General features: G+C 42.3%; 2 protein-coding genes across 6 annotated transcripts in view; one reads left to right on the top strand and one right to left on the bottom strand.

Moving 5' to 3' along the window:
- Nucleotides 1-4,551: 4,551 nt before the first annotated feature.
- HSCB (HscB mitochondrial iron-sulfur cluster cochaperone) lies at nt 4,552-20,822 on the bottom strand. Of its 3 annotated transcripts, XM_082416369.1 has the most exons (6): nt 20,498-20,817; nt 19,298-19,394; nt 18,859-18,948; nt 18,083-18,227; nt 14,906-14,953; nt 4,552-4,689 (listed from the first exon to the last, which is right to left on the bottom strand). In XM_082416369.1, exons 1-6 carry the CDS (start codon nt 20,731-20,733, stop codon nt 4,598-4,600), a joined length of 708 nt encoding a protein of 235 aa, XP_082272495.1. In that variant the 5' UTR covers nt 20,734-20,817; the 3' UTR covers nt 4,552-4,597. The 3 variants fall into 3 exon arrangements, with proteins under 3 accessions (XP_082272495.1, XP_082272493.1, XP_082272494.1); XM_082416367.1 differs by lacking the exon at nt 18,859-18,948 and having other exon boundaries at nt 20,498-20,822; XM_082416368.1 differs by lacking the exons at nt 4,552-4,689; nt 14,906-14,953 and having other exon boundaries at nt 18,089-18,227; nt 18,854-18,948; nt 20,498-20,820.
- An 87-nt stretch (nt 20,823-20,909) lies between these two features.
- The window catches only part of CHEK2 (checkpoint kinase 2), a 41,456-nt gene continuing 34,477 nt past the window's right edge, over nt 20,910-27,888 (top strand). The window contains exons 1-4 of one of the 3 annotated variants that reach the window (XM_082416322.1): nt 20,910-21,053; nt 21,902-22,086; nt 22,323-22,362; nt 23,049-23,376. In XM_082416322.1, coding sequence (XP_082272448.1) covers nt 23,055-23,376 — 322 coding nt within the window. In that variant the 5' untranslated portion in view covers nt 20,910-21,053; nt 21,902-22,086; nt 22,323-22,362; nt 23,049-23,054. The remainder of the gene's footprint in view (nt 21,054-21,901; nt 22,087-22,322; nt 22,363-23,048; nt 23,377-27,888) is intronic. The other 2 variants (XM_082416321.1, XM_082416323.1) reach the window with 2 other exon arrangements.

The raw sequence follows: 27,888 nt of genomic DNA, 5'->3' as shown, positions 1-27,888 counted from the left end.
TACAAGGTTGGCCCTTGGCTAGTGTCTGGGAACTTGGATTTGGGGAGGGTTTCCCTATTTCCAGAACTGATAAGAGTGGCTCACTCTGCCTAAATTGTTTGTACAAACAATGTAATTTATGCTGAATACCTGTTTTCTTTCTTGGAGTCTGGAATTTTGGCACATGCTAGACAAAGTGCTTATGTGACCAGCACCAAAGAAAAACTCTGGGTACTGAGTTTCTAACAAGCTTCCCTTGCAGACAGCATTTTCACACGTGTTGTCACAACTTGTTGCCGGGGAATTAAGTGTGTTCTCTGTGATTGCACTAGGGAAAGGAGCCTTGGAAGCTTGTGCCTGGTTTCCGTCAGACTTCACCCCATGTGCCTTTTCTCTTTGTTGATTTAACTTTGTATCCTTTTGCTGTAATAATTCATAGCCATGAGTAGGACTATGTCCCGAGTCCTGTGGGTTCTCCCCTCGAGTCGTTGAAACTGGGGGTGGTCTTGGGGACACGTGACACAGTCTCTCTCTGCTTGTCTGGATGCCACTTCCCCTCTTCCCTGAAGACTTCTTCCCTGGTTACCACACCTGGGAGTGATCTTTCCCTGTGCCCAGTGAAGCTGTATGTGCAAACTTTGGAAACAGAGACTTGGATCAAATACTGCTTTGGCTTGGCATGGAGCAGGCCCTGGTAAATGGCCCCTCTTGTAAAGATTGTTTAGTCCCTTGGCTGGTACTTAATCTTGGCCGGTTCAGACTCCCTAAGAGCAGAGGCTTTGCAGACAGGCCTGGGTTTGAATCCCTGCTCTTGACTCTCTTACCTTCTGGGAGCTTGTTTCTTCATCTGTAAAATGGGTGGAATTGGGTTTAATTTGATGGAATCATGCAAAGTACTGCCCATAGTGCCTGGCACACAGTTAGTGCACAGCAAATGGGAACTTTTATCATTGTTTTGGTTATTGGTGTAAAAGTCTTCTCCCCAAATAGACAGGAAGCATCTCACTGTTCTGTGTTACTCTCTCAGGTTAGAGCATTCTGTTACACAAAGTAGGTGCTTGAACCTTTGTTGAAAGGAGAATATTTACTCTGCAGTGAAAGGCATGACTTTGTTGCCAAAATAAAAACAAAAGTAGTCATTACCATTTAAAAAATCACATTTGAGTGCTTAGTGCCATGCACTGGGCTAAACAATTTGCATAATTTATTCCATTTAATCTTCACAATGACCCTGTGAGTGTGGTACTATTATTATTATCACCATTTTAAAGATGAGGAAATGAAGCTTAGCACAATCATGGACTTACAGCAAATTAGTGGCACAGCTGTAATTCAAAACCAGGTGTAGGGGCTTCCCTGGTGGTGCAGTGGTTAAGAATCCGCCTGCCAATGCAGGGGACACAGGTTCGAGCCCTGGTCCAGGAATATCCCACATGCCGCGGAGCAACTAAGCCCGTGCGCCACAACTATGGAGCCTGCGTGCCACAACTACTGAAGCCCGCGTGCCACAACTACTGAAGCCCGCGTGCCACAACTACTGAAGCCCACGTGCCACAACTACTGAAGCCCACACACCTAGAGCCCGTGCTCCGCAACGAGAAGCCACTGCAATGAGAAGCCCGCGCACCACAACGAAGAGTAGCCCCCGCTCACTGCAACCAGAGAAAAGCCCGCATGCAGCAACAAAAACCCAATGCAACCAAAAATAAAATAAATAAATTAAACAAACAAATAAACAAAAAACCCCAGGTGTATTAGTCTGCTCAGGCTGCCGTAACAAAGTATCACAGATTGGGTGTCTTAAACGACAGAAATTAATTTTCTCACAGTCTGGAGGCTGGAAGTCCAACATCAAGGTGCTGTCAGGGTCAGTTTCACTATCCGTTGAGGAGTCTTCCTGGTCTGTAGATGGTAGGCGTCTCCCTGGCTTTCTCAAAGGGCCTTTCCCTGGTGCATGAGTGTGGGAAGACTGAGCAAGGGTGTTTTTCTTATAAGGACACTAATCTATAAAACCAGGGCTTCACCCTTACAACCTCATTTATCCTTAATTACTTCCCTAGAGGCACCATCTCCAAATACAGCCACACAGGAGGTTAGGGATTCAACATACGAATTTTGGGGGGGACACATTCAGTCCATAACACCAGGCCTATTTGACACTGGAGCAGTCACAAATTAGTCAAAACTTCTGACTTGTTCTGATGCCATATTAAGAATGATGTGGGGTTAGGAGGTGGGTGCTTAATTTCCTTCACTCAGTCAGAAACTTTAACCCAAATAGGGCTGCTAACCTTTCAGAGGTCTAGAAGCATCCCTCCCATAGGGCTTTGTCAGGGAACACTTGAAAGGGTTCCTGGATTTAGAAGTCCACCTAAACTTGGAGTTTAGACTAAAAGGGAAAGAATTTGGAAGAGAGGGGAAAAATAAGTAATTCCACTGACTCAGAAGCCATGTCTCAGAAATAAAGTCTTTTAAATTTATTCCCCCAATCAGAAATGTTTGCTCAGGACTTCCTTGGCGGTCCAGTGGTTAAGATTCCGTGCGTGCTTCCAATGCAGGGGGCATGGATTCGATCCCTGGTCTATCAACTAAGATCTCACATGCCGTGCTGTGCGGCCAAAAAAAAAGAAAAAAAAAAAGAAATGGTTTGCTGGGAGGTCCAGTGGCCTTTCCAGCTGATGGCAACAGGTAAGGGAAAGTTTCTTTGAAGTTCCTCCAAAGACATTGTTTGAAGCAAATTTGTTTATCTGATTTCTTTTTGTGGTCAGATTGTTTCGGTTTTGATCTTTGTTCCAAAGGATGGAAGATTGTCTACAGGCATATTTCAAACACTCCTTTCATTTTCTCCTTCTTTTCAGAAGCACCCAAACTAATCAGGACATTTGCTTGCTTTGTAATTATTTACTTAAAGGACTCCCTGTGTGTGTTCAGACAAGAAACTCATTCTTCTTGTAAATTGTGAGGGGGCTGGAGATTGTACTGATATTCCCCAGTACCATTAAGCCAGACAGCTGCTGTGGTTCATTAGCCTTCAGAAGATCCATAAATCCTGAAATGTTAACTGAGTATAACTGGATCAGGATTCACAAGATATAAATTCTTAGACAATGACAAGGGAGGATGCAAAGCTCTAGGAGTAGTACTTAAACCTTGGTTCAGAACCCTGAATTTTTTCACTTATAAACAAGCAATTCTCTCTAAGAATTTGAATGCTGTTTCTCAGAATTTTTCATCCGAATTTTCTATTTTAATCTTCCTTGATCCAGAGACTTAAAAAATTTTTTTTTTCTTCTGGAAATGAATCAAGAACTTAAACTGAATTTCCAAAAATCCAAAAAGGGAAGGGAAGCTGCTTCCGGTGACAGGAGAGCAGCTGTTCAGGAATAAATTTAAAACGCTCCACTTCATCAAGGTGGAGCTGAACATGTGGTTAGTGTTTAATACCAGACTAATTCATTTTTTTTTAAAACAGTTACTAACTTTTAAAAACTAACTTTTATTTTTGGCTGCCATCGGGTCTTAGTTGCAGGTACGCGGGACCTTTCATTGCGGCACGCGGGCTTAGTTGCCCCGCGGCTTGTGGGATCTTAGTTCCCCGACCAGGGATCGAACCCGTGTCCCCTGCATTGGCAGGTGGATTCTTAACCACTGGACCACCAGGGAAGTTCCCAGACTAATTCTTGATAATATTATCTATGTTTCATGTAGATAAAATGCATTTATGTATTTAAGTGTAGACCAAAGAGACCCTTAGGCAGCTTTGCACGGTTGCCAAACCATTCCTTGAAGGACACACTAACAAGACTGACTATCTATTTGTGAACGTCATGCCATTGGAAGGAAGATGTGGTTCTACAGCAGAGGGTGGCAAACCCATGTCAAATCTAGCCTACTGCCTGTTTAGTAAATAATGTGCTACAAGGGCAGAGTTTATTTGCAACAGAGGCGGTATGGCCCACTAAGTCTAAAATATCTACTACTGGCCCTTTGCAGAAAAACTCCCCTCCCCTCGAGGGCCTCGAGTTGGCCTTACTTCCACCTCCTCATCCACAGGCCTAGATGAGGAACATGGTATATCAAGTATCCCATGAAGAACCGACCACTCAAACCCTGGCTGGGCTGTTCTTCTGCTGACATGACAAGCTTTGCAGCCCACTAATGCTTGAGCCACAGGTTTAATTAAGATGGTCAAAGCGGGCTTCCCTGGTGGCGCAGTGGTTAAGAATCTGCCTGCCAATGCAAGGGACACGAGTTTGAGCCCTGGCCCAGGAAGATCCCGCATGCCGCGGAGCAATTAAGCCTGTGTGCCACAACTACTGAGCCTGAGCTCTACAGCCCGCAAGCCACAACTACTGAGCCTGCGTGCCTAGAGCCCGTGCTCCGCAACAAGAGAAGCCACGACAATGAGAAGCCCGCGCACCGCCAACGAAGAGTAGGCCCGGCTCACCGCAACTAGAGAAAGCCCGCGCACAGCAACAAGACCCAACATAGCCAAAACAAAAGAAAGAAAGAGAAGAAAGATGGTCAAAGCGGTTGAAACACCTCTACTCTGAATCAGCAGAGTCCAGAAAAGAAATAGATAAGAACTTTATTTTTAAAACTTTAAAATTAGCAACCATTAGAGGGGAATCTTCTTTAACTTAATCTTTTCTTCAACGTTTGAAAAGTATCTCATCTTTGTTAAAAGTTCCTTGGCTTTTTCAAAATCATCTGAAATAAAGAGAGACATTAATGCGAGGCTTCATTTCAAGCAAGAATAAAATCACTCTATTATCCAAGGCAGCCGGATCAAAGCTGAGCCCCAGGCTCTGGAAGGCTGATCAATTACTCAGTAGATTTGAGAAAGAGAAAACATCTGGATTGTTCAGGGGATAAAGGGCTTAACCAAAGGGAGCAAAAGCATGCTTCTTCACAGGATTCAGACTTTAAATGAGAAGCTGCTTCTTCTTCAGGACAATACCCAATAACTAAGTTGTGTTTTAAGAGTTTTCCCCTATCATACACGGTGGTCTAACCCTGACGAGGATGTGGAAGCACCTGGTGCTTCCTCTGTGCCAGGTGCTGCGATACAGAGCTGCCCCCAGGAGGCTCGCAGGTTCTGGAAAGATGCCCTTAGACCCGTGGTTCTTGACTGTGGGTGATTTCTCGCCTGTGGGGATGTTTGGCAATGTCTGGAGATGTTTTTTGGTTGTCATCCTGGGGAGGTGGCATTGACATCTAGTGGGCAGAGGCCAGAGGTGCTGCCAAACAGCCTACGGTGTACAGGACAGCCCCCCACAACAAAGAATTATCTGGCCCAAAATGTTGGTAGTGCCAAGGTTGAGAAACCCTGACTTAGATTTATGTGTAATAAAATAATACACCGTTATATTCATATATGGTTAAAACTACCAAGAAAAGCAAGGGAATGGTTAGTACAAAAATTCAGGAGACTAGTTGCTACCAGGGAAGGGGAATGCAATTACAAAGGGCCTACCAGGGGCTTGAAGGCAGTGGTCATGTTTATTTCTTTATTTCATTTGATTATTTTTTTGTATTTATAAATAGTCTTTTAATTATGATAAAATATACATGACATAAATTTACCATTGTGACCATTTTTAAGTGTAGAACTCAGTGACATTAAGTACATTCACAAAACTGAAACTCTACGTATGAAACAATAACTTGCTATTCCCCATTCCCTTTGGTCCCTGGCAACCACCATTCTACTTTCTGTCTCTATGAATTTGACTGCTCTAGGGACCTCATGTAAGTGAAATCATACAGTGTTTATCTTTTTGTGACTAGCTTACTTCACTTAGCATAATATCCTCAAGGTTCATCCATGTTGTAGCATGCATCAGAATTTCCTTCCTTTTAATGGCTGTATAATATTCCCTTGTATGGATAGACCACATTTTGTTTATCCATTCATCAGTTGATGGACAGTTAGGTTGCTTTCACCTGTTAGCTATTATGAAAAATTATATGAACGTTGGTGCTGACAAAAATTATCTCCTTCACCAAACTCTAGCCAGGCTCCTCTGAGCCCTCTTCTTGACTAGCCCTCCACCTTGGCCTATAGGGACTTGAACAAACAATAACATAGTTACTTACAGCTCAAAGGCGGCATCCCTAGGATGATTCCAGCCCCACCTTAAAATGCCTGCCTGAGAACACAGGGCTGCCAAAAGAATTTATCACAGTTTACACCTGAAGCTAGGGCCCGTCTCCCAGGGTCTGTGGGAGGGTAGGAACCTAACTTCAAGAAGTGCCCGTTAGCAAACCCAGATGGGTTTCAAATGGTCCAACTCCTGCTTCCCACTTTTTGTAAATTTTCACTTCCTTGGTCCTGTGCGCTGCCCACCCCCACCCCACTTCCTCATTCTACCTTTAAAATGCCCAGTCACACATCGAAGCTGAGTTCAGTTCATGCTGGACTATTCCCCTACTGCAATGGTTATTACTGATTAGAACCCGTCCTTAGCACTTTAACTAACGTCTGGCTTTGTTTATCTTTGACAGTAATCTGGTGCTGTGACTTGGATCTAGATTGGAAACACCATCAGGCCCTCAGACATGACGGTTGGACCTTTCAGTGAGAATAGAGACCTTGGTCTCCTCTCCAGCCCACCTGCTCATTTGGGAACCTGGGGTGAGTCTGACTCCTGCTCAAATTCTGCAGACACACCTCTGTTGAAGCACGGTGAGGACAGATTTGGATTCTCACGATTCTGAGTATCCTCTCAGAAGGATAGAGTCCCAGCCTTCTTTTGAAAGGTAGCTCCAGGCTGGAATTCTTTCTGGCTCCTCGTTTTGAGTGGGGATTGACTCCCGGGCTGGACATTTTCTTTTTCCTGGCTCCTTGAGAGGCCTCTGTGTTCTATTTGACCCTGCTCCTCCCATGGGAACTTGTCAGCCCTCTGAAACCTCCTTCTTGAACTTCTACTGACTGCATGCCACCATGGTGCTTGGTCTACCTCTTTTCTTGCTGCTGTGACTTTATAGGCAGATCTTGTTTTATCATGCTTTGCAGATACTGCGTTTTTTACAAATTGAAAGTTTGTGGCAACCCTGCGTCGAGCAAGTCTATGTATAACATTTTCCCAACAGCATTTGCTCACTTCGTGTCCCTGTGTCAGACTTTGGTAATTCTCCCAATTTTTCAAACTTTTTCATTATTATTATATTTGTTCTAGTGATCTGTGATCAGTGATCTTTGATGTTGCCATGGCTAAAAGATTATGACTCACTGAAGGCTCAGAGGATGGTTAGCAATTTTTAGCAATAAAGTATTTTTTAATTAATTGGTTTTATTAGACATAATGCTACTGCACACTTAACAGACTACAATTAGTGTCAACATAACTTTGATATGCAGGGAAATAAAAAAAAATGCATGTGACTTGTTTTATTGCAATATTCACTTTCTTGTGGTGGTCTGGAACCAAACCCGCAGTATCTCCGTGGTCTACCTGTACTTAGGAAAAACTGGAACTTCTCTGGCTTCTTTGGGAAACTTAAGATTCCCCACACTGGCTCCTTTAAGACCTCTTGCCTCCTCCTCCCTCCTCTCACCACCTCCCATCTTCCCTTCCGCTCCCTCGCATCCTTTGATATGTCCCCCTTCAAGCCCCTACCTCCTCAGTCCCTCTGTCCATCCTACCAGACCTTTCCCTTCCCACTCCCGCCCCCCAACTCCTTACAAGCACTGGACTTTTGGGCCTCCTGTCCCCATCAGGGGCTTGCAAGGGACTCAGGTACCTCCAAAAGCAACCAACTGAAGCTGAAAAGAAAAAAAAAGCTAACTGGAAACAGATATTTAGCCCACAGACTCCATAAGATTATATATCAGGGCAAAAAAAAAAAAAAACCCAAAACAAAAAAACAAACAACCAAACCAAAAAAACCTTAAAAAAACCTCTACAACTCACATTGAGCAGGCAACCTTTAAAATTTGCTCCATCTGCCAGAAACTCAATTCAGATAAATATATAAAACAGAGCAAAAATGAGAACTACCCATATAAACTAGAGAGTTTAAATTTTTTTAATTTCCCAGTTTTACTGAGATATAATTGACATAAAGTCATATCAGTTTTAGGTATATAATATGATTTGATATGTGTACATATTGCAAAATGATTACCACAAAAAGTTTACTTAACATCCATCACCTCACATAAAGTGAGTTTTATATTATCTTATTTGTGCCTGACTTATGGCAGAATTTTTTAATGAAAACTGTAAGATCTATTTGCATCTGTCTGTATATTTACGTATCTACACATATACATAAACATATATTTCCCTAGCTTCTGATGGTATTATGAAATTAATTTATAAAATCCTTTGAAGGAACTGTATCCTAATTTGCTTAGAGAGAAATGAGTACTTACATAAATTAAATCTTCCTAAAACTTCCAGAAATATAAGAACCAACTCAAATGTTTTCAATTTCATGTAATTTGGGTAAATCTTTGGTAAACAAAACTAGTGTGATGTTCTTGGTTTAATAAAATGGATATGTCTTCAGAGTTGTTAACATTAAATATAACGCAAGCATACTTTTTTATTCTACTTACATTTACTGGTCAAATAAGCTAACATTTACTAGATGTTTAAGATGATAAAAATGATAAATTTGATATTATTCAAATTAAATCATTCTGACAAACTTCATTTCAATGATAATTGTGTCTTATATATTGTTTAAAAATCATTTCCAAAATCTTTGGGCTAATTCTAAGTTAAATAATAGATATTCATTAAATATCTAAATAATTTCTAAATAAGAAAAAGTGCTGAAACATTCAGTATTAAGCATAAATTTATATACTTTCGGCTTCTTATTTTATATGGTACAGAGAGAACAAAGATATTTGGGTCTATTTTTAAACATGTTCGTCTTGCCACATTAAAAAAAATTGTATTATAAAAAGCATATGCCTCTAGGGACTTCCCTGGTGGTCCAGTGGGTAAGACTCCATGCTCTCAATGCTGGGGGCCCAGGTTCGATCCCTGGTCAGGGAACTAGATCCTGCATGCATGCCACAACTAAGAGTCTGCATGCTGCAACCAAGAATGCTGAGTGCTGCAACTAGGAAGTCCGAATGCTGCAAATAAGTCTGCATGCCGCAACTAAGAAGCCCGCCTGCTGCAACTAAGATGCCACGTGCTGCAACTAAGACCCGGTGCAGTCTAAATAAATAAAAAAATAAATATTTTTTAAAAAAGCATATGCCTCTAGAGATTATGAAGTGGTATATTCATAAAACTTCCTAATCTGCTACAGAATACTGGTATGTAATAGCTCATAATTTCTACCTCCTAGTTTTCTCCGTAAAATAAAGTACTAATGGTTAAAATTTATAATTGGTATATGAAAATAAAACTACTGGAAATGATAAGAGTGAAGAAAAACAACTTTGTACACAAAGTATGGGAGAAAAGTAGGATGTGTTTTTACATGAAAAGCATGTAAAGAATGTAAATGTGTTTTTGTTAAGGGTAAAAAGAGTAATTTTGTTCTAAAGTAGACCGTGAAAGAGGGAAAGAATAAGACAAAACCTGCATGAATGTAGAAAGCTGTAGAAGGTTTGTGGAAAAGGAATTTTATGTTGTAAGGTCAAAGCTGGCTAAGATTAAGTGGATTTATACATAAAGTGTTTTTAAAAAACTGAACTTTAGTATCGATAGTGTACTAATACAAAACCAGAGTGGTTTTCTCTCTGTCAAAATGACAAAGTTTCTTGGATTACTGGTCTGCTGTTAATAAAAGATTGTCAAAGGTTTTTCTTTACCTTTTGAGTAATCCGCCTAGGAAACATATTCTGTCTTACCAAAATAATTTCTTGTGCTTCATGTTGTCTTTATCATGTCCCCGATTATGTAAGAGAATCGAGCCTCCTCACTGTCAAAAGAGCTAAGGGTTTTTTTTTCCCATGTTACCTCATATTTCCCTTCGAAATTTTATTTTTTTAATTTTTTAAAGTTTTGGCTGCATTGGGTCTTCGTTGCCGTGCGCTTTCTCTAGTTGCGGTGAGCAGGGGCTACTCTCCATTGCGGTGCGGGGGCTCTAGGCATGCTGGCTTCAGTAGTTGTGGCTCACGGGCTTAGCTGCTCCGCAGCACGTGGGATCTTCCCGGACCAGGGCACGAACCCGTGTCCCCTGCAATGGCAGGCGGATTCCCAACCACTGCTCCACCAGGAAAGTCCCCGAAATCTTTCATTATTACTTCAGTTTGATAACTAAGTGTTGTTTCACAATGATCTATGATCCTGTTTAATTAAATATTCAAACCATTTAACATTTTTGACAACTTCCCCAAACCAAATTCTAAATAAAGTCTTCTTGACTTTGAACTGACTTTGAAGTTTCTGAGAGGTCCCCTGGAAAACCTCAAAGGATTTGTTCTCTCACCTTGTAAAAAGAGAGATGTTAAATTGAGTAGGTTTATTTGATATATTAAATTACAATGGAAGCAGTGTCAAAGAAAAGATACTTAACCTTCCCTAGGTTATTTTTATATGGGTTAAATGTTATTATTTCAGAAATTGTATAAAGTTCTTAGAATTTGTCAATGCCCTCATTATCCACGATATATCCTGGTAAGATGTTATCGCCCAGTTATTATTTGAAAATGTGATATGTCACAGAAACAACCAGATTTCCTTTTCAGTTGTGTTTTTATAATAACCTCTCATCAGATCTTTAACTATGGTCATTTTAAGTCTTTTGCTATCCACGGATGGTTGTTACCTTACTCTGATGCTTTCCTAAAAGCTTTTGCAACCAGCTGTAAGCCAGAGTACTTGTGATCAATAAACAGGTACTGTACGAGGTACTCTGTGGTACAGGCTTCTGATGGCCTTGCTTACATTACTGAGTTCAAACCAGTTGACTAAGTCAGGATTTCCAAAACGCTAATGAAAAGGCCGATGGGTTCATGAAACTGCTAACCCAAGATCAAGCAGAACAAAATTAACTACATAGGATTGAGTAAACTGATAAGTTGATTATAATTTTTTATATTTTTTGTTCAAACTACTGCTGGCTTTTAAATGTTCTATTTTCTAGATATGAGGAAATCCCCTTTCCTTTTCTCTTAAGCTATCTATGACTCATTAACAATCTAGTAAATTATACACTTTTGTAAACAAAATTAAAACATCATCTTCTCCCTGCCTGATCCCTCAAAAAGTTAGAAACTATTATTGAGTATTCTTGTTTTCACGGCAATATAGTTATTTGCATAGCTTCAGTAAGAATCTGTCCTCTTTGTGATAGGACATAATTAAGAATAAGGCTTTGACGGGAATGTCATATTTGAAAATGATGCATAAAGTCATCAATTTTAGGGAAATAAGGTTGATTTTATAGAGATAATGCTTTCAAAGCCCTGTTGCAAAAACTGGCTTGGCACCTGGTTTACAGGGTTCCCAGCCTTACAGGTGATTAAGGGCACTCGGCAGGCCCATGAATCTTAGAATATTTGGGGGACGTTGGGAAGAGAGGAATTCACCTGAATCTATAGGTAATGCAGGTGAAGAATTCTGATGGAGAAATCTTGGCTTGACTTCCTAGCAGAGAGGTTTTTCAAGTCTAATCTGAGATCCCTCATACAGGCAGACCTCAGAGATACTGGGGGCTGGGTTCCAGACCATTGCAACAAAGTGACTGTTGAAATAAAGCAAGTCACACAAATTTTTTGGTTTCCCAGTGCGTATAAATATTGATACTATACTATAGTCTATTAAGTGCACAATAGCATTATGTCTAAAGAAACAATGTACATACCTTAATTAAAAATATTTTATTGCTGAAAAATGCTAACCATCATCTGACAAGACAGGAGTGCTACAAACCTTCAATTTGTAAAATATGCAGTATCTGCAAAGCGCAATAAAACCAGTTATGCCTGTAAAAAGTTCCATTAGGAAAACTTAAAAAGGCCTTTATGGTCAGTTACCATTCTTGCTGCACTTAATAAATAATCAGGCCAAATTTCATGAAACTAAATTTATTTCGTAAACAAGAACAATGCTACTTTATCTTTGATTAAAAAGAGGGGGTGACTGTGGAGAGAAATTTTATGTTTCAGTGGAAAAGAATAACACAACCTTGCGAATTATCAGAATCCCGTCCTGTTCATTGTCTTTGAGGTTTTATTATCTACTTGTAAACTGAACTGGATCCTTACACATTTTGTCGGCCCTCAGCAAATCCTCAATTCTTCTAGTTTCTTTCAACATCTGGCTACAACTTTCCAAACCAATGTTTCCAATGTTCCTCCCTCCCTCCTGACTTACTGTCACTAAGAACTAAAACCTGACTGCCCAGATCCTCAGTGGGACTCAGGCTGTCTTATAGCTGCCCCTTTCCTCCAGGATCTGGAAAAGTCCTGCAAGCTGAAGCTGGAGGACTTGATGGAAACTTCAAAGAACTCATCACAACAAATCACAGGCAACCTTTGTGCCTGGAGCTGCTGGTACACGGGCCACTCAGAAAGCGCGCACCTTCCACGCTGTGCTCTGCAGAATAACCATGACCGTGATGCTGATGTCTCTGCCATCACCACAAACATTCAAACTACAAGCCAGGAGATGCATCAGATTGCCTCTGCTGTCCTCATGCCAACACCTAAAGACGCTTAAGCGGTCAGTGTCTTCTCAGGTGGCTGCCCTCTGGACTCAGAAACTGGGGTTATAGTCGGCTCCAGCCATTGACCTTTGTTTTCCTTTTCGTTTCCATAGAGATGCTCCTCATTAAATGCACATTTGCTCATGTCATCCCCCAAATATCCTCTACTATCAGGCCTCAACAGATGGCTCAGCTAGTCCTTCATAAACAAAAGACGACTGAGTGAGAAATGGACTTATGTCGTTCAGAGGAAAGAAGGTCTCTTCTGTCTCTTTCTTGCTGTTCGTTCCAGTCAACACCTGATGATAGGGCCCCTGTCTCCAGGCTCTGTGGGAGGGTGGGAGCCTAACTTCCATAAGGGCCAATTAACAAACCCAGATGGGTTTCATAGGACCAACTCCTTCTTCCCGCTTTTTGTAATATTTCACTTCCCCAATTCTACTGAGCCCCTGCGCACCCCCGCCCTACTCCCTCATTCTCCCTTTAAAATGCCCAGTTACCTCTGTACAAATCGAAATTGAGTTCAGTTCACGCTGGACTCTTTTCCCTATCGCCATAGTTATTACTGATTCAAATCTGTCCTTACCACGTTAACTAGTATCTGGCTTTGTTTATCTGTGACAGTGCATCTCTCTGAGTTCCTGCTGTCAATTCTTTAGGTGTACACCCAGAAGTGGAATTGCTGGATTGCACCGTAATTCTATTTTTAATTTTTTGAGGAACTGCCATACTGTTTTCCATAATGGGTGCACTATTTTACATTCCCACCAGCAGTGCACAAAGGTCCCAACTTCTCCACAACCTTGCCCACATTTGCTATTTTCTTTTTTTTTTAATAGCACCCATCTTTATAGGTGTGAGGTGGTATCTCGCTGTGGTTTTGATTTTCATTTCCCTAATGATTAGTGACGTTGAGCACCTTTTTTCTATTTCTTAACCTGGGTGGTGGGGACATGGGTGTTTCTTCTGTTGTTATTCTTCCAATTGTACTTATGTACTATTCATTCTTTAAGAAATTGTATTTTATAATTAAAAAAATAAAAGCCCACAAAGGTATAACAGGAACTGGGGGTGGGCCTTGGTGGAACATAATCTGACCACCTTAACCAGTAGGCTGGGGACATGGATTTCAGGCAGATACGTTGGGCCAGGTTCCTGTCTTTTCTGCTATTAATCTATATTCCTCCCCATCTTTTTAGAGACACCTCTCCCTCCCCCCCACCTTCTGCCTGCTTCTCAGAATAAACTCCTACAGTCCCTGCAAAGTAGGCAGTACACTGTGCAAGCTTATCTCCTTGGCCCTCAGTGATCGGACTGGAGTGGACATCTGACTCAAACTGGGGCAATCAAATCCCCCCTCCCAGGAATCTAGATTGGATCTAGAAGACTCTAGTCAGATAAAAGGCCCTGCTCTTATGAGGTAATAGACCAAGGAGGACTGAGGAGTCATCCAGTGGGGAAGGCCAGTTTGCAGCACTGTACACCAATAAGAAAGCAGACGGAACCGGTGTTTAGCAGTGGGGAGAAGGATGGAGTGGCCAGCTAGGCCACCAAGTTCAGGACCACAGTCTTGGTTCCAGACTGCTTTCTGGTTCCCAGGTCTTGTTCTAGAAAAGCTCTTATCACACAATACTATACTCATCTCAGGGACTTTGGATTCTGAGAGACAGCCCTGATTCCTTAGAGCTGACCTCCTTTTATCTGGGCTAGTATGAGTTGTGTTCTCCTTTCTGTAGTCAAACGATCCCTAAGCCAAAGGGCTATTAATCTCTTATTTAAGGAGTGGCACAAGTCAGGGATGGAAAGAAAGGCTGTTCTTGCTTAAAAATAGCTAGAAATAGATCTAGTCTCTTTAGCCTGAGAGCCAGGAGGAGTGAGGACACGGATGAACACGCCCTATTTGCAATCTGGGCACAGCTCGGCCATGGGATTCTCCTCCTGGGCTTTGCAGAAGAAAGGGGTGTGCGGGCTTTGCCAAATGTTGACTGTGCAGCCTTGCCCTCAGAGTCTGCCTGTGTTGGCTTCAGCCCACATCCCTCACCTTATCTTCTACTTGCTAAAGGGGAATGGGAGCACTTTCTCTCATCTAATCTTCAATGGGCATATCACTGGTTTTGGCACACCCCTTGTTTCTCTAGCAAGACTTTGAATCCTTGAAGGCAGAAATGTAGACTCAGCTATATTTTATAGCTCCCATGTACCCATCATAGGATGGGCATATAATAGCTACTTATTGAATGGATGGTTATACCTCAGTGCTTACAGTTTCTTTCCATATAAAGTCAAGAAATGAAGGAAGTACCTCTTTCAAAAGCTCTGCTCACATTGTCAGTCAATTCTTTCTGTTTAGCTGAAAAAGAAAAACATTATCTTAATTTTTCTATTTAAATAGACTCATAATATGAAGACAACGCTTTGTCATCTTGTTGTTGTGAACACAACATAGCAGGGAGTTTGGATTCAAGGGTAAGGCCTCATAACCTCTGTCTCTACAGTTCCATGACGGCAGCTCCTGTTTAGTGCAGCTCTGGCTGATCCTAGTTACACTGTTTTTCTATCCATGAAAGGTCTGAGGGGCAACCACCAAAGCTCATAAAATGGCTATAGAAGCATTAAAAAAAAAAGACAAGGAAGTTCCTTAGATTATCTCCACCAAGCACTCTGAGTCTTCCAGATTTCAGCTAGGAGAAAATTAACAAGCGGGACTTGCCTATCAGCAGGGCATTAGAGTGTGCCAGGCAACTACTAGCAAATTATACAGCCTCTCAGGAAAATGAAACATTTCGATCATATTGTACCTTAAGAGAGGAGATGCCAGATGAAGTAAAGGAGCAGCTACCTCACATTTTTATTGTTTGCTCATTAGAAAATTGTATCATAAGTGCCTTTTCCAGATACAAACAGTATCAATCATTTATATGGTGCCTGCTTTCAAAGCACTTTCAAATACATTATATCCCCATGGTAAGCAATGACAGGTACTGGGAGAACGTATATGGTCACATGGTTGGTGAGTGGAGGAGCTAAGAGCAGACCCCAAGTCATCTGACTTCTGGTCCAGTGGTTGGAAACTCGCTTCTCAGGTGGCAATGTGGTGTTGACAAAAGAACACTGGATTAGGAGTCTGGAGCCTCTGAAGTCCTGACCCCAAAACTATCTAGCTCATGCGCTTGAACGTTCACATTACCTGGGCCTTAGCAGGTAAAAGGAAATTTAGGAATTACTCTAAATGAAGGTCAGTGACCTGCTCAAAACCAGATGTTAACTATAGAGCTAGAAATAACCCCCACCATTGACTGGGAACTTACCATGGGCCAGGCACTGTGTCAAGTGTTTTACATGCTTTAACTTAATTGTTGCAACAACCAGTACTAATATTATCTCCATTTTACAGATGAGGAAACTGAAGCTCAGAGGGGTGAAGTCACTTTACTGAAGGTCACACACAAAGTCAGTGGCAGTGTTGGGACTGAACCCAAGTCCACCTCACCCAGAGCTTCATGAACCTCTGCCTTCCAAAGCCGTGCAGCTGGGCCTTCTGACTAAAAATCCTGAGTTTCTCTTTTCCCAACCCTAATGTTGCTGGTACACCCCTAGCTGACAGCTCCCCCACCACAACTTCTATTTTACTGCTTTTAACTTCTTTGTTTGTTATTTATTCACTCACTTGACAAATACTTACTGAGTCCCTATTATACTCCAAGTACTATTGCATGTGCTAAGGATGTGAGGGAAGCAAAAAGCAGACACAATTTCTGCCTCTGTAGAACTTCTGGTCTAGTAGGGGAGACTGATATTGGTCCAGTAATCTCACATAGACCAGTGATTAGGCCTACAAAGGAGGAGTACCCACGACCAAAAGGTAGAGACAGAGAGGTCCTCTGCGGATTCTTTGAGGAAGTGATGATTGCCCCCAGATCTGAAGGAGGAAGAGTTAAATAGATGGGGTAGAGGAGAAGAGGGTTTCGGGCAGGAGCAACAGCATGCGCAAATGCCCTGGGTAGGGAGGTACAAGGTACAGATGAAGAACTGGAAGCAGCCTGTGTGGCTGGAGTGGAAGGAGCAAATGGGAGGAAGCAGAGGCCAAGTCATGCAGGTCTCTTTAACCTGAGGCGCGGGGCGGGGAGCCACTTGAAGTTTTTAAGCAAGGCCAAGGGTGATGTGATTAGATTTCGGTTTCAAAAAATTCACACATGTGACAGTGTAGGAATATATCAGATTGAAGGTAGAGACGGACCAGTGTGGAGTTACTCCAGTTGTCCGGGTGAGAGAGGATGGTAGCTTGGGACAGGGAGGTGGCAGTGAAAATGGATAGATGGATCTGAGACACATTTAGAAGGTCAGCTTTTCAAGACTTGGTGATGGACTGTCTATGGGGGTAAGGAAGAATAAGTTGTTAAGGACACCTCCTCAGTGTTTTGGACTTGTGCAACCGCAGAGCGTCATTCACTTAGAAAGGGAACATCAGCAGAGGAGCAGAAGAGAGACGCTCATGACTTCCATTTGGGACACACTGAGTTGGAATATATAAACTCCAAGAAGGCCCAGGCCATGTCTTTCTTGTTCATTGCTGTATCCTCAGTGTCCTGCACAGTGCCTGATACAGTAAGCATGCCATAACATTTGTGAAAGTTCATATCTGCATACAATTTGAATGAGAAACCTGGAGCCTTTTCTACATGGCATGGTTAATTTTATGTGCCATCTTGTTTAGGCTGTGGTGCCCAATTGTTTGGACAAACACTAGTCTAGACGTTGCTGTGAAGGTATTCTGTAAATGTGATTAACATTTACAGTCAGTTGACTTTAAGGAGATTATCTTCCATAACATGGGTGGGCCTCATCCAATCAGTTGAAGGTAGTAAGCAAAAACTGAGGTTTCCTGAGGAGGGGATTCTGCCTCATGACTAACATAGAAGTCCTGCCTGAGTTTCCAGCCTGCTAGTCTATCTACATATTTTGAACCTGCTACCTCTCATAATAACATGAGCCATTCCTTAAAATAAATTTTTCTCTCTCTCTCCACATACACATACACTACTGATTCTGTTTCTCTGGAGAACCCTGACTGATACACTATGGAATAAAGTGGAAAGTAAAGCAATATGGGATCATAAGATCAAGGTTTCAATCTTTGCTCTGCTATATCTGCTGTGTGACCTTGGGCATTCCCATGAACTTCTGAGGTCTATTTTTCTTGTCAGAGATAATATTATTATCCAAATGATGTCATGGGTGGGAAGGAGCACAGCAATCTGCAAAATACTATTACATTTTTGGTTTAAGCCTGCCTTCCAGAGAATTAGGAATTTTGCAAGTCTAACCTCTAGACAAAATGGGTTTCAGCGTAATCAAGAAAAAAAAAATTCCCTGAGTCATTATGAAGGCCAATATGTACTCTTTATAACCATTTTTCACTTAACCCCTACATGTACTCAAAACAGCAATAAAATGCATTCGGTGGTATTTTATCTTTTACCTCTGACAATAGATTCCATCTCTTTCATGGCAGTTTCACCTTGAGCTTCTGCAAGTTTTTCATTGATTTCCATTATTTCCATGAGGAATTGACTGTCCACTTCATAATCTGTCCCTTCGGGAATCTCTACTCCACAGAGCTTTAGCTATTGGGGCATAAAGCAGGGAAAATAAGTTTAGTTCAAGGAACTATGGCCAGAGTCATAAAACCTCCTCACCATATATCCTCCTCACCGTTCAGAACAGAATGCCACTCACAGGGAAAACTTGAACTGTCCCAACAGTGAAAGTGTGAGGGTAGGGTGCTGGAAAGTTAGACTGAGATAGGAGTGCTGGGATGGGATCACTCCCTGCTACCTGGAACTATGTGACCCTGGGGGAGTCATTCTTCCACTTGGGAAAAAAGTGGAAGGAGGTTGAATTAGGTATTTGTAAAAATTCTATTAAATCCTAAAATTCTAAGGTGCTCAATTCTCCCCCACAAAAAAACAAAACAAAACAAAAATTACTCTTCCCTAAAAGCCAGCACCATCTAATCCTTGAAATTTATAGAAAATGGTAAAAAAAAAAAAAAAAAAAGGCAATTGGGCAAGTAAGATTTACAGAGATACACAGAGAAAACTATACTCATGTAATAGTATCTTTGAGGTTAATTATCGTTGGGTCCCTAGATTAGCTCAGGTCTCAAGCACTCTTCTGTTGAACACAGGGGAGTAGCTGTCCTACAGAGCAATGGGACCAGGCTGTCATGATAGACGGGTCGGAAAATCACCTTACAAGGTATAGTCCCCTGCTCAGGGGAGCCAGAAGGGTCTCATAGGCATCATTAACAAGGGTCGAATGCTTCTCTGAGAAATCCTTTTCAGTCTGTAAGTGGAAATGAAGACAGTCATATTACCACGCAAATAGGTCATCTTACATTCACAAACTGTTTCATAAAATACTGATGGGCAAGCACATAAGGAAGTGGTCAAAGGAGAACTGGTATGGGATAAGCTGTTTTTATTTTCAAGTGATGGGTTCTAATTCTGCTGGGAAATCAGGTAAAAGCTCTGAGTGTAAGACAGGTCCAGGGTCTGGATGGTGGGGTCAGGCTGCCTCAGGGTGAAGCTGGTTGTCCGGCTCTGTCCCTGACAATCACATAACCATAAGGACACTGCCACCCACCCAGGGTACACACGTGTTTGGGTGTGATTATGGGTGGCCAATAGGCTACCTGAGACCTCTGGCTGAAGAAATCTGGGTGGATAAGACGCTGTAGTTGCTGGTACCTATGCTGGAGCTTCGCAGTGTCAACTCTGAAGGAGCGGTTGCTGGAAGGAAATCAGGAGATGAAATTCATGCATCAAATGTTTATAGATTTGTATAGTATGGGCCTGGTTCCTGTTCTCATGGGGGATGACGCAATAAACATACAGACAGAGCTATTTCAAAAAGTGGTAGGTACTGCAAAGGAAAAGAGAATAGGATCAGAGAATGGTAGATGTGGTGGACAAAGAGATGACATTTGAGCTGAGACCTGACTGATGATGAGGAGTAATCGAAGATCACAGGAAAGAGTCATTCAGGCACAGGGAACATGCAAAGGCCTTGAAGTGGGAACAAGACTGGCATGCTTGAACAACGTAAAGAGTAGTGTTACTGCAGCCCTTCATAAGTGCTCAGTGACTGGTGGGGCCAGAGCCCAGAGTTAAGGGGAAGAGGCATTCCTGAATCCCACTCTATTTTTCTAAGGCCCAGGTCCCTTCATCTCTACCTCTCACTTTATCTTAATCGAATCCTCTTCGCTTTCTATTCCCAGAGCGTGCCCTATCTCATCAGTTTAGCTTCGCCCAAACTTCACCACCTCTCCAAGCTCCTCGACCTTCGGAGGTAAACAAAAAAAACATCTATTTCTCAGACCTTCCAATTCTCACTTTTCCCTTAGACTCTGCCCACAGCATTAAGTTTTTCTTTGCTCTTACTCTCTTATTTTGGATAACACCTCAGTATTTCTTTCTTAAAAGTCTCAACCCAACTTTAAAAGTTCTGAACCTATTCCTTAAGTCTCCATCCTCCAAGGGCCGCGCAAGCACCCTTCCCTCAGGCCTCACCTCTGAACTTCCTTCTCTCAGATCCCGCCCCTCAAGTCTCCCTCCATTGCAGGCTCCAAACCTCAATTTCCCCTAATCACACTCCTCGCCCCACCAGTCCACGCTCCACTCTCGTCTTCATCCCCCAAAGCGTCGCCGCTCAGTCCGGCCCCTCGATTTCCTCTCCCGACACATCCCACCCACCTTCTCCCAGGCCCCACCCCCAGCCCCTGTTCTCTAGGGCTCCGCCCACCCAAGTAACTGGTCCCGCCTTCTCCTCCCTTAGCCTGACCCGCCCTCCATCTCGCACGCCCAGACGCATTTCCCGAAACGGCCTCCCGTACCAGTCCATGAGGCTGAAGTAGTCTCGCGTGGGGTCGGGTGGCTGCAGCGCGCGGCACTGAGGGCAGAAGAACCGGTCCCCTCGCAAGGGGCCCCCTAGGCCGCCGCAATTCCAACACCGGGGGGAGTTGCTTCCCGCCAGTGACGCAGCACTGCAGTTTAGCGGTCTCCTCCCGAGCACCCCTGTCGGCCATAACCCCGACATCCGGAGCAAGGCCCTGGTCCTTCCGCACCACATCTGGCCGGCGGTCGGCCTCCCCGCGGTCACCTGTGGGGGAGAGAAAGTGATCGACCATACTCGTGCTGCTGATTGGCCGGGAAGCTTAGGGGGCGGGACTACCCGGGGGGAACCTGGATTCCGAGTCCCGTTCTGCGTTTTAAACTACAACTCCCAGAAAGCATTGAGGCTAAGTGGGCCGCCACATCCGCTGTTTGTCATTGGTCCGGCGGGGGCGGAGGGGTGTTTTGATTGGCTGAGGGTGGAGTTTGTATCAGCGGGTTTAGCGCCACTCCGCTGGCTACGGCTGCTCTGAGTGTGCGGTTCTAGGTGGGCTCGCGGTGAGTCATAGTGGGAACTTCTTTTGGGTATTGAGGGGTTCGAATCCTATCCTCAGGGTCTTTTTGCGAGCTGAATTTCCCGAGCTTCCGTTTTGTACTGTGTTTGAGCCTGGGAAGGGGGAGAGGAATGCGTGGCCGACTCTCTTCCTTCTTTGTAGATAAATTTCGAGGTGAAGGTCACTTCCCTTGTAACTTTCAAGCTGAAACTGGCCCAGACGTAAAGGATAAGAAAGAACAAAGTTGTCCCCTTCAAAATGAGAGCGAAGTTGCTCCGTAGAGAGTTTTATAGGTGTTAGTAATTATTTCCATATTTAGGTTCAATCTGGAAAATGCGTACTGAGAACCCATTATTAGCTGCAAGGTGCTGCAGGAATTGGAAACACACCGACTTGTGTAGGAGGATGCTCTGCGAGTGTCCCTAAGGAAGTGTGGGGGATGGGGTGGCAAGGGGAGGGTAGGAGGGTACCAGTCTTCCTTGGGACTCAGTTTCTCTATTTGAAAAAAAAAATTGTGTTGCACTTGTAAGGCCTTTTCCTGCTTTCAGATTCTTTGGGCCTGGAATTCCCAATTATCAAGCATTACCGAGGGGTGGGGGGAGGAACGTTGATGCATCATCTCATTTGATTCGCAAGCTCTATATACTTTTCTGGGTTCAGAGAGGTTGCGATCTACGTAAAGGTCGTGCAAAGAGTTGACTTAGACATCTGACTCGACTCCAGATCTGTTTGCTTATAACCTCTCCACTATACTTTTTCTTCATGGCAGAGGCCAATGTAGTCCTGGTCTGGTGGACCCTCTTATCATGAGCGATGATAGCAGCTACCTTTTGACACACTGTCTTTTGCCAGTTTTCAGGGCAGAGGAGTCTTGCTCAGGAAGCTGCAGGAGGACACAGCTCGGCTGAGGTGGTATTAGAGCAGCAGGTCCTGAAGTGGCGGACCCAGCTCTGGCAACACCTACCTCCCTGGTGTGCTTTCAGGAAAACTCATAAGGACCTTTGCATCTGGAAAGCTGTGTAAATGCAATAATCAGTGTGAGTCATGTTTACTGTAGTCTCCTTGAGGGGTAGCCTGAGTGTGGGATTCAGGAGAGAAAGCACTTTTTTTTTTTTTTTTTAATCAAATTAGGGATTTAAAGTTAGGGATTGAAAGTTACTTTGACTTTACTATAGGTTCTGTTATTGGAGTTTAACTGTCCATCAAATTAATTTTAAAGCTGGGGTGGGAACCTCTGTTATGGTCTTCTGTGTCTCATCATGGTTTTCTTCAGGCTTCTGTTGGGCTGGGAGGCCATTTAGGATGCCGAAAAGGTGAGCCCCATAGTTAATTAGCATCACAAAGGGCTAGGTGGAGTTGTTTAGAGCAGTCTTAGTGTTTTGCCTTATTAAGTGGCCCAGCTCTTAGTTTGGAGTCAAGGAATCTAGAATGAACTTGGGTCCTACCCTCCAGGAGCTGGTTTGGGGGAGAGGGGGCATCAGTGGCATTTTATGTATAACATAGCCACCCCTGGGGTGATGCAGTGAATTTCTGTAGAGTTTTTCTTAGTCTATGCCAAGCCACCTGACCCTTCCCTTTCTTTCTTTTTCAAAAATACATATGAAGTTTAAGTGTAGTGTTGATTGTATTAATGAATACATTTTAGCTCCCGTTTTTAATTTTAAAAAATTGGATGAGTGTAAGCTGTTATGAGTCTCTCCCCCTCCCCAATTCAGTTTCATTGCTTTTTACTTATTTACAGCCTTCAAGTAATTTCTTTGTTTCTGTCCTCTGTGGTTGTGGCTGTCACACAAAAACTTATCAGGTGAAAATGATGTGATGAAAAGCTCAGCCCAGAAGAATGATAGGTCTAAACTGTTAGAATTTTAATTTTTGCAGAGCATGCGTATCCTGGATCTTTTTTTTTTTTGGCTGTTGTAATATACCCATCCTTCACTCTTGACCTTTACGATGTCTTGTTCCTTGAAATTCACCTTACTGTTGGACACTTATTTTTGAGGTGGTGATGTCTCGGGAGACGGATGTGGAGTGTCATCAGCCCCATGGCAGTGCCTCCCCGCAGTCCCAAGGTGGCTTCTCGCAGTCCCACGGTCCCTCCTCACAGCCACACGGCTCCTCTTCACAGTCCCAGGGCACGTCCAGCTCCTCTACCAGCACGGTGCCCACGTCCAGCCAGTCCTCTCACTCCAGCTCGGGTACGCTGAGCTCCTTAGACACAGTGTCCACGCAGGAACTCTATTCTATTCCCGAGGACCAAGAACCCGAGGAGCCTGTCCCTGCCCCTTGGGCTCGATTATGGGCCCTTCAGGATGGATTCTCTAATCTTGGTAAGACCCTTTGTAATATTTTGTTCAGAAAAACAGTTATAGAAAGTTGTTGCAACAGACAGCTCAAGACACTCCTGGAATGATTCTGGAGTTTGAAGGTGATGAAAGACGGAACCAAGGAAGCAGTTTTGGGTCGTGCACTGGCTCTTACTTGCTGTAGAGCCCCTTCATTTATACTTTCAACAAACATTAATTGGGCATCTGCCATGTGTTGTCCATCTGAAGAGGGTTGTGGATCTGTTCCCTAGAAAAATGCGGATTCATGCAAGCTTGCAAACATTTGTCATCTAATCACAGAAACTTCACCACTTAACTCCTGCTGGTGGTGCAGCAGTTTCAGAGCATCAGTTTTACAGTTTCGGAATGGGGAAGGTTATTTGTTGACTCCCTGTTACTTATTTTTATCTCAAAATAGCCTACCTTGCTGTTTAAATATACTCATCCTCTCTGACACCTGGTTCCAACAGTAAGGCTTTGCTCTCGGTATGTTTTAAGTAGCATTTTTCCTCTGTCTCAAATTAAAATGACCTCTTCATTACAAAAAAAAAAAAAAGAACTTGACATTAATGGAATAGAAAATAATAATGTAAAGAAATGAATGGCTAATGTACCATTTTGTACCTTGTCACTCACCCTTTCCTTTTATGTCACGTGCAACTTTGATGACTTGAAAAAAACAGTAAAAAATGGAGAAATAATATAGCAATATTCATACGTACAACTTTAAATTTAGAAGTAAGCATTTGAAGCTAATTTTTACTCATTTAAGCTAGGCTTAGGGCTGATGTATGGTGAGTGGGACACAGAAATGGTGAGTTAGGGTGAAGTTGGGTGTACCTCCTTTAAACGTAAGATTACATACACAAAGAGCTTGTTAGGGAGACCAGCATAAAGTAATTGCTCAATGAAGAGAAGCTATAATATTTTATTGTTATTATTTGTTATTGATTCATACCTATCTTTTCTTCTAAATAATTTACAGTTTTAGCTCTTATACCTTTTGAGTTGATTTTTGTACATGGTATGAGGTATTGTCCAAATTCATCCTTTGGCATGGGAACGTTCAGTTGTCCAAGCACTATTTCTTTCTTTCTTTTTTTTTTTTTATAAATTTATTTATTTTTGGCTGCATTGGGTCTTCGTTGCTGCACGTGGGCTTTCTCTAGTTGTGGCGAGTGGTGGCTACTCTTCATTGCGGTGCATGGGCTTCTCATCAACGTGGCTTCTCTTGTTGCGGAGCACGGCCTCTAGGCGTGAGGACTTCAGTAGCTGTAGCACGTGGGCTCAGTAGTTGTGGCTCGCGGGCTCTAGAGCGCAGGCTCAGTAGTTGTGGTGCACGGGCTTAGTTGCTCCGCGGCATGTGGGATCTTCCTGGGCTAGGGTTCGAACCCGTGTCCGCTGCACTGGCAGGCGGATTCTTAACCATTGTGCCACCAGGGAAGCCCCCCGAGCACTATTTCTTGAAGAGACTGTTCTTTCCCTCTTGAATGGTCTTGACACCCTCATTAAAGATCATTTGACCATAAATGTGAGGGTTTAATTCCGGACTTTCAGTTCTGTTCCATGGATCTGTGTGTCTGTCCTTATGCCAGTACCACAAAATCTTGATTACTGTAGCTTTGTAGTAAATTTTGAAATCCAGAGTGAGTCCTGATTTGTTCTTTTTCAAGATTATTTTGACTACTATGGTTCTTTACTTTTCCATAGGAATTTTAGGATAAGCTTGTCACTTCCTGCAAAGAAGGCAGCTGGGATTAAATCTGTAGATCAATATGAGTAATATTCCCATCTTAACTGTATTAAGTCTTCCAATCTGTGAACATGGTGTAGCTTTCATTTATTTAGGTCTTCTTTAATTTCTTTCAACAGTGTTTTGTAGTTTTCAGGGTACAAGTCTTGCACTTTAAAAACTTTATTCCTTAGTATTGTTTAATGTTTACGTCTTTTCATTGTGATAAAATATATATAACATAAAATTTTGCCATTTTAACCATTAAGTGTGCAGTCCATTGGCATTAGTACTTTCACAGTGTTGTACAACCATCACCATTATCTAGTTCCAAAATTTTTTCCTCTGGTAATTTCTTTTCCCCCCTAGCTTTATTGAGACATATATAAGTGACATATATAACATTGTGTAAGTTTAAGGTGTACAGTTTGATACACTTATATATTGCAAAATGATCTCCACCATAGCCTTAGCTAACACCTCCTTCACATCACATAATTACCATTTGTTTTCTTCTAGTTTTACGGTTTCACTTCTTCTGTTTAAGTCCTTAATCGATTTCAAATTAATTTTTGTGAGTGGTGTAAGATAGGGGTCCAATTTCATTCTTCTGCATGTGGTTATTCAGTTTTCCCAGCACCATTTATTGAAGAGATTATCCTTTCCCCATTGAGTTCTTTTAGTAATTTCTAACCTATTTTCTCTGTCTTTGAATTTACCTATTCTAGATACTTCGTTTAAGTGAAATCATAATATTTGCCCTTTTGGGTCTGGCTTCTTTCATGTAGCATAATATTTTCAAAGTTCATGTTGTATCATGTATCAGAACTTTGTTTCTTTTTATGTCTGAATAATATATCTGAATAATAATATTGTATAAATATATCACATTTTCTTTATCCCTTCTTCTGTTGCTGGACATTTGGACCTTTTGGCCATTTTGAAAAATGCTGCTATGAATATTTGTGACAAGTATCTGTTTGAGTCTCTGTTTTCAATTTTTTGGGGGGTATTTAGTGCCTAGGAGTGGAATTGCTGGATAACATGTTTATAAGTTTTTTAAGAAACCACCAAACTCTTTTCCACAGCAGCTGCACTGTTCCATATTCCCACTACTAATGTATGAGGGTTCTAATTTCTCCACATTTCGCCACCACTTAATATCTGTCTTTTGATTTCCATCATCATAGTAGGTGTGAAGTGGTATCTCATTGTGATTTTGTTTTACATTTCCCTGATGGCTCTAATGATGTTAAACATCTTTTCATGTGCTTATTGGTCATTTTTATGCATTTGGAGAAATGTCTATTCAAATCCTTTGCTCATTTTTATTTTATTTTTTCTTAACGTCTTTATTGGAGTATAATTGCTTTACAGTGTGTTAGTTTCTGCTTTATAACAAAGTGAATCAGCTATACATATACATATATCCCCATCTTTGCTCATTTTTAAATTGGATTGTTTGTCTTATTAATTGAGTTGTAAGTGTCCTTTTTTATATGGTAGATATAAATCCCTTACTAGATATGTGTTTTGCAAATATTTTCTCCCATTCACTTCTTTTCACTTTCTTGATGATGCTCTTTGATTCACACACATTTTAAATTTTAATTGTGTCCAATTTTTATATTTTTTCTTTCGTTTCTTGTGCCTTGGGGTCATATTTAGACAGAATTGCTTAACCCAAGGTAACAAAGCCTTATCACTATTTTTTCTTCTTAGAGTGTTATAGTTTTGGTTCCTGCAATTAGTCTTTGATTCTCTTTCAGTTGCTTTTTGCACATGGTGTGAGGTAAGTTCCAACTAGATTATTTTACATGTAGATATCCACTTGTCCTAGCACCATTTGAAAAGACTATTTTTTCCCCTATGAATTTTGTTGGCACCTTGTTGAAAATCAGTTGACTGTAAATGTGATTTATTTTCGGTCTCTTAATTTTTTTCCATTGATCTATATGTCTAACCTTTCACTAGTACTACACTGCCTTGATTATGATAGCTTTGTAGTAAGTTTTTAAAATTTTATTTATTTATTTATTTTTGGCTGTGTTGGGTCTTTGTTGTTGTGCGTGGGCTTTCTCTAGTTGCAGTGACCGGGAGCTACTCTTCATTGCGGTGCGTGCGCTTCTCATTGTGGTAGCTTCTCTTGTTGCAGAGCACAGGCTCTAGGTACGTGGGCTTCAGTAACTGTGGCTCGCGGGCTCAGTAGTTGTGGCTTGCGGGCTCTAGAGCGCAGGCTCAGTAGTTGTGGCGCATGGGCTTAGTGCTCCGCGGCATGTGGGATCTTCCCGGATCAGGGCTTGAACCTGTGTCCCCTGCATTGGCAGGTGGATTCTTAACCACTGCGCCACCAGGGAAGTCCTGTAGTAAGTTCTGAAACTGCAAAATGTAAGTAAGCCCTTTGTACTTCATTTTCAAGATTGTTTTGCTATTCCGGGTCCTTGCTTTTTTATAGGAATTTTAGTTTGAGCTTGTTAATTTCTGCAAAGAAGGCAGCTGTGATTTTGATAGGAATTGTGTATAGTTTGGGAGTTTTGCCATCTTAACAACATTAAGTCTTCCAATCCATGCACATTTACATAGGTCTTTCAAATTTTTTTCCAACAATGTTTTGTAGTTTTTAGAGTATAAGATTTGCACTTCTGGGCTTCCCTGGTGGTGCAGTGGTTGGGAGTCCGCCTGCCAGTGGGGGGGGGTGCGGGTTCGATCCCTGGTCCGGGAGGATCCCACATGCCGCGGAGCGGCTGGGCCCGTGTGCCACAACTGCTGAACCTGCGCTCTGG

Source organism: Balaenoptera physalus, assembly GCF_965194825.1.
Source record: "Balaenoptera physalus genome assembly, chromosome: 12".
Classification (NCBI taxonomy): domain Eukaryota; kingdom Metazoa; phylum Chordata; class Mammalia; order Artiodactyla; family Balaenopteridae; genus Balaenoptera; species Balaenoptera physalus.
The sequence above is the reverse complement of the archived record's forward strand: the minus strand, read 5'-3'. Positions and strand labels throughout refer to the sequence as shown.